Raw genomic sequence first — 6,454 nt, 5'->3', positions numbered from 1 at the left:
AAATAAAACAACACTATTTTACAAAAACTTTTGTCATTACTCTGTAACAATTCAATGCAAAAATATTGTACTCATAAGGCAAAAGCATAMAGACTTCAATTTTAAAAGATTTTTGGGGAAGTTTAACAAAAAATGCTGATGAAGTGATGACTCACATATCTGAGCACATATAACCACACAATCACAAGTCAAACAGCACATCTAGATACTACTGATCTCTCACACACACACACACACACACACACACACAGATAAAAAACTACACTCACATGAAGCGTGACCAGCACTGGGTTGTGTCTGGCCCGAGAGTCGGCGAGCAGCAGAACAAAGCGCACCGTGCTCCAAATGCGCAGGATGATGAAGATGATGGGAATGAGAGTTAGCTTCACATCCGCCATGGAGGAGAAAGCTTGCGACTGAGGCCTGTTGGCCAAGATGGGCCGGTACTCAGACAGGGCCGCATGCTGAGTCAGAGTTCAGAGTCAGAACACGGCTCATAAAACTGCACACATTTGCATGACATGGCACTTATTTTAATCAGACATTGTTGCTGAAAAACAGAAATAGAACAAATGTGATCTCTTATAACTTTACCATGCCTATGAACAAAGAAGGCTCGAGTCAAAAACACATTTAAAGCAGTTAAAATKTATCTCAACACATAATTTGAATACTAACAGACAAGGCAGTGGGCAGTGTGTACTTATTAAAGGAACACTGGTTTCATAAAATGTCATTAAAAACAGATTAGGGCTTCTCACCGCTTTGTGGATATGCCTCTTGATCAAAATGTAGAGCACAGGGAGAGTGAGGTAAGCCAGGAACTCCCAGATTTTCCCAGTGAGTAGCATCCACAGAACGYGATCCTTTTCTTGGATCCTGACCCAGCACCACCCCACAGACACCTCAGAGGCATCGTAACCAATCTTGTTGAGGCACACAGCGGTGACGGTGATGATCAGAGGGACGCCCCAGCTGCAACACAAGACACAGGGAATGGAGAAACTTCAATACTGAAAAAATAAATAAATAAAATAAAATAAATCCTGTATTTAAAAGGTATTTGTGTTATAGTAGATACAAACTTTAAGCAAGTTAGTGTTGGTGTTTCTGACTGTGAGCCAAAACCACAAAGTAATTTCCCCTTTTATTTTTACTTCTTAAAAGCATCACCTTTCCACTAAATACTTTAATCTTCTATTTTATTGTTATTCATGGCCGATTACCATACCATAAAGTGTTCACATGCTTACAGATTTCTCCTGTTTCTGCTATTTTTATCCTTAAATGTTTCACATTATTAATCGATTGTTAATATCAGAGAAATATAACCTGAATAAATAAATTAAATAAAACAATCAAATTAAAAATTACAGTTCTCACAATATTATTCTCATATTAGTGGATAACGTGTTGTTAAATACAAAATTTGTGACTGGATTCCAACTACCACGGGAGTTTGTTCACCTACGAAATCAGCTGAAGTGACCGAAAATAGCCTGTTTTCAGTCACTTCGGTTGATCGCCCCGTTTGTGCCAGAATGCAAAGACTTGGTAACAGACACGACATGACATTTCCCTCATTAGACAGTATTTGGTTTTACATATTCTATGGAGGGACAGAGTTTTTGTTAAACTGAAACATACATTTGGTTTTGTCTTAGCAAGCACTTTAATTTTTAAATTCATGAGTTCCTTGAATCACCTTAGAATTGCACCCCCCCACACTTTTTTTTTGGCCATTTATGTTCATTTTTAAAATCCCCTCACATTTTTCATTTTTTTGCAAGGGTTTCTTGTTCAGGTATGTACATTTATATATAATTTTAAAAGCCTTTTCTTTCCATATGTTGTTTGTTTTAAGTAAAAAGAAAATTTTGAATATGAGAGTTTCTGGCGTGTGGCTTGACTTTTACAATAAATGGACCATTGGCTATTTGAAAAGTATCTTTGTGGACCTTCAACAGAGTTGTAAGGTAACTAAGTACAAATACTTTGTTACTGCACTTAAGTAGAAGTTTTGGTTATCTGTACTTTACTTGAGTAATTATTTTTCAGCGTACTTTTTACTTTTACTCATTACATTTTTACACAATTATCTGCACTTTCTACTCACTACATTTTTTAAAAAGGTATGAAGTAGAAAGTCATTACTCCTATTTTATTCAGAGTTGTTATTACTTAAAAAAAATCCTATCCTGATAAATTGTGTCTCCTGGATAGAGTGAATTTAATTGTTGTATGAGAAGTATAAATATATACCATTCATTTTTTTGGAGAAGTCACATCCCAGTAAATGTCATTTTGGAAAATCTAACTGCTCACTTTTACTCAGTACTTTTACTTTTAATACTTAAGTAGATTTTGTGTCAGAAATTTACTTTTGATACTTAAGTACAAAAAATAGCAGATACTTTAAGACTTTTACTCAAGTAATATTTTTAGGGAAGACTTTAACTTTTACCAAAGTATTTTTTTATGATAAGATACTTGTACTTTTACTCAAGTATCACTTTGAGGTGCTTTATACTAGTGGTTCCCAAACTTTTTATCTTCTGACCCACAAAATATCCACGGCAAAAACTTGTGACCCCAAATATTACTGGTCTGAGTACACAAACTTCGTTAATAACCCTAAAAACATAGGCTTTTGACAATCTACACATTTTGTACACAACTGTAAATACATATTTATTGTTATTTTGTGTTTTTGTAATAATTATAGGGAAAATATTACACCAGCAATTATTTTAGTACCCTTTAAATTGATTTCTGGAGATTATCCAAGGTGCTTCATGACCCATAGTTGGGTCCCAAGCCCAACTTTGGGAATCAAAGTGCAGTGGTTCCCAAASTTTTCAGCTTTTGACCCACAAAATATCAGTAGCAGAGACCTGTTCCCAACTATGTTTGGATGATAAACATTTGTATCAGGTCAACAAAACATGGGCACAGTAACAATATTTTTATACATTTATCCATTTTAAATACACTAACCTCACTCATTTGTAACAACTTTGGCAAAAATGTAATTAATTCAGAAAATCTTTTCAGGACCCCATCTTGATGTTTCGGGACCCCACTTTGGGTCCCGACCCCAACTTTGGGAAACACTGCTTTATACAGCACTGACCTTCAAGGTTTATATTTGAGTACCCCTGGACTAATATGTCCRTCACGTGACTCAAGCCTTCACCTGTTTCCTGTGGGTTCCGCCCATTTGTTTTGTTTACATTGAGTGTGGACCAGCATTTCAGAACAGCAATCAGGATACGCTGAAATCTACTGGAGTAAACTATGCAACTTAATATGGTTCAGGATCACCTTTCTATTTTACTAGTTTGTACTTTGCTATGACCATCTTTTAATTAGGTTGATAATCTGCATCAGATTAGGCCACACCCCTTGCACCTGCGTTTCAATGGATGGAAACGGTCGGGTCAGTGTTGGTTGGGCTAGTTCAACTTTATGGGTTTAAAATAACCCCCTTTCCTCGGTGTAATGTTTTTAAAGTTTTAKGTAGGAATTGTTAGTTTTTTTACGCCTAACTTAATTCATGTAAGTGCTTTAAGTTTGTTGTTTATCTCGAGGCTAAATTAATGTTAGCTAGCATCGCCGTGTAGTTTTGAACTCTTTACGTTACCTGACGAGGTGGAAGGACAGCACCAGGCTGTCGGCGAACCGCTGGCTGGACCTGACTATGAAGACGTACAGGTACACGGCGATGGCCACGGTCCAGAAGAAGCTGCTGGTGTTGGCGAARGTGGACACCGCTCCTTGAACGACGCAGTCGAGCGAGTCGGCGCGGAAARCCCTCCAGACTCCGACGGCGTAGGAGACGGCGGACAGCCAGTCGGTCACCGACAGGTAAACCAACAGCTTCCTCGGGGTCGTCCTCAAATCTGACCAAACCAAGTAGGTGAGGACGATCAGGGAGGACCCTAAAAAGGACAGGGCGCAGGTACACAACACCACCACCTGTTCAGAGACGTACAGCTCTGTGCTGTTTGCAGCCATGCTTCAGGGCATCAGTGAGACATGACGATCACCAAAAACACCCAGTCTGGTGCTTTCAGGGAGCCGAACTAAACTTTTTAGCCTCCTCTTAAGACCTCCCTGCCCGCCTCTTCTTCTTTGCTCAAACCGGAACTCGAAGCAGAAGTGTAAGTCAGCTGCTGGTTTGTTTTTCTATCTATTTTTGCTTTCATGTGTGACCGGACCGCCTGTACAGCCGTGGCATCAACATGAGACACATGAAAGGAACGTGATGTTTAAACAACACTGACACACTTTCTTATCACCCCCATCCCCCCGGAAAGGTGACGGGGGACTATTGTTTTCTCCTGTCGTCTGGTGACTGGTCTGTTACCAAAACATATCACAAACCACGTGACTTATTTTATTAAAACTTGCATAAAGTAATCATTGGACTTTCATTTAGAACTGATTTATCTCAGCTGATACAAGATGGTTTCCAGCTAACTAATATTAAAAACACACAAAAAATGGCTATAACTCAGTTTTACAGATGTTGACCTGAATTTTGCAGTAGGTTTTTGTTGATCTCTGTTTATAACTCATGCTATAGCCCTTGTTTAAGAAACGCTAGGCCTTTATTTTAATATACTGTGATTATTACAGTTTTTATTTATTTTTAGACTAATACCATAACTACTCAAACACTCATGACATATAGCTTATAAATGAGTGATAAAATAGTTTGACGAGAAACCCAAATATCATCTGTAAAAGATGTAAAGATAAATATAAAAATAAACAAGTTTTTTATTGTGAGTCGTTGCTTTGTGTAGCAGTGTGATGTTACGGTTGAAGTTGCTCATGTATATCTTAATATTACAATACGTTTATCTGTACCTTTTTGATTTGTTTACAGAAATGGTGCTGAAGTAGAGAATATACTTTTAATATTATTTTATATGTTTCAAAAAATTCATAGCGGTTCTGCTGCGATGCACTTTCAAATATTCATTTATTGTTTATTTGTATAGGGACAAGTATTAACAAAACATTTACAGCCTAGGCTAATTTGCATTCTGGTTTTTCTGGAGACTTTGTGGTTCGATTCCACCACTTTTCAGTCACATGTCAAAGTGTTTCAAGGCAAGACACTGATCCTGCCTCTGATGTGTCTCATCTGATTAGTTTCTATAGAAAAAAAACATATTCAGATTAGTTTTATAGAGAGTGTGTGTAAATGAGGGCACATGGGTTTGAGTATCTTGGTTGGATAAAAAGGCACTGTATAAAAGTACAGTCCATTTACCATTTTATCATCTTTGCATTTATGAAATACAAATATCTCTTAGGCAGAGTTACAAAAGAAGGTTTGGATTATTTGACAACTAGTGTGAGCTCATTGTTTAAATCTGTGTTTGTTAAATATTGATGTAGGCATTTCCAGTGATAACTAAAGGTACAAAGGTTTGAAATTGCACAGAACAAATATTTTACTGATAGATAAGTGTAGTGACTTTGCACCCAGGAGCCGAAACTATTCCTGAGAGGCTACTAAAAAGCCTAAAGTTTATTTTGCCACCAAGTCTGAAGTGTCCACTTATGAGGAAGAATTAATGGGTGATGAAGAAAAAAATGAGATCGATAAAATAATTAGGAAGGCTGGTCAGGTCGCTGGAGAAAAGAGAAAAGGCGCTACATTAAAAACCGTTTTGCATCTCAAAGTCTTTCCATCTCAGTTTTTAAAAGACTCAGGAGCTTATTTTGTCAGAGTGGTGATGCATCAGTGATCTGTTCAGCAAGTTAGAAATAATTTGTTTTGGCACTGGTCAGAATCTTAATGAACCTTTTTAGTTGCTCCATAGGTCCACAGTGTTAAACTGTCTTTTTTTATTAGCCTTTTTTTTGCACTTTTATAAATGTTTGCTGTTGTCGCATGGAAATACGCATGCGTTTTTTAATTAACTGGCAAAAAAAACTTTGTCACTGGTTATTAAGAAACCATTTATTCTAAGATACACAGAAATTCAATGTAAAACCAGTAGAATAAGGAGACATTTCTGTTTCAAAGTCACATTTAAAGAAGTGGAAATACTAGATTTTGGTAAAATAATTTTATTTTAAGCTTGACACTAAATTCATAGTTTTCTTATGACAAATTAATTTGGGACATTTTATTATAACTTTCTTAATGAAGCCTCACGGGACAAACAAACAACAGCAAAAAAAAGACTTACAATGATTGCAATTAACGTCTACATTTTTAATATTTAACAATTTGTTCATGTGGAATTAGTTTATATAAATTTGCCTAAATGATCAATAAACTATTCTAATAATGTTATTATTTTATTCAGCTCAATAGTTTGTTAAACTTCAGTGAAAATGTGGTTAATTGTTTTATTTACACACACACACACACACACACACACACACACACACACACACACACACACACACACACACACACACACACACA

At 36.5% G+C, this 6,454-nt stretch overlaps 2 protein-coding genes across 2 annotated transcripts in view; one reads left to right on the top strand and one right to left on the bottom strand.

Moving 5' to 3' along the window:
• The window catches only part of gpr157 (G protein-coupled receptor 157), a 9,106-nt gene extending 4,651 nt beyond the window's left edge, over nucleotides 1–4,455 (bottom strand). The window contains exons 1-3 of the mRNA XM_014020337.1: nucleotides 3,644–4,455; nucleotides 762–975; nucleotides 270–464 (exon numbers count right to left, since the gene is read on the bottom strand). Of these exons, the coding sequence (XP_013875791.1) occupies nucleotides 270–464; nucleotides 762–975; nucleotides 3,644–4,017 (783 nt within the window). The 5' untranslated portion in view covers nucleotides 4,018–4,455. The remainder of the gene's footprint in view (nucleotides 1–269; nucleotides 465–761; nucleotides 976–3,643) is intronic.
• spsb1 (splA/ryanodine receptor domain and SOCS box containing 1) overlaps nucleotides 3,796–6,454 on the top strand; it is a gene marked incomplete in the record, with an annotated part of 27,928 nt that continues 25,269 nt past the window's right edge. The window contains 1 exon segment of the mRNA XM_014020348.1: nucleotides 3,796–3,867.

Source organism: Austrofundulus limnaeus, unplaced genomic scaffold (genome assembly GCF_001266775.1).
Source record: "Austrofundulus limnaeus strain Quisiro unplaced genomic scaffold, Austrofundulus_limnaeus-1.0 Scaffold3, whole genome shotgun sequence".
NCBI lineage: Eukaryota > Metazoa > Chordata > Actinopteri > Cyprinodontiformes > Rivulidae > Austrofundulus > Austrofundulus limnaeus.
The sequence above is the reverse complement of the archived record's forward strand: the minus strand, read 5'-3'. Positions and strand labels throughout refer to the sequence as shown.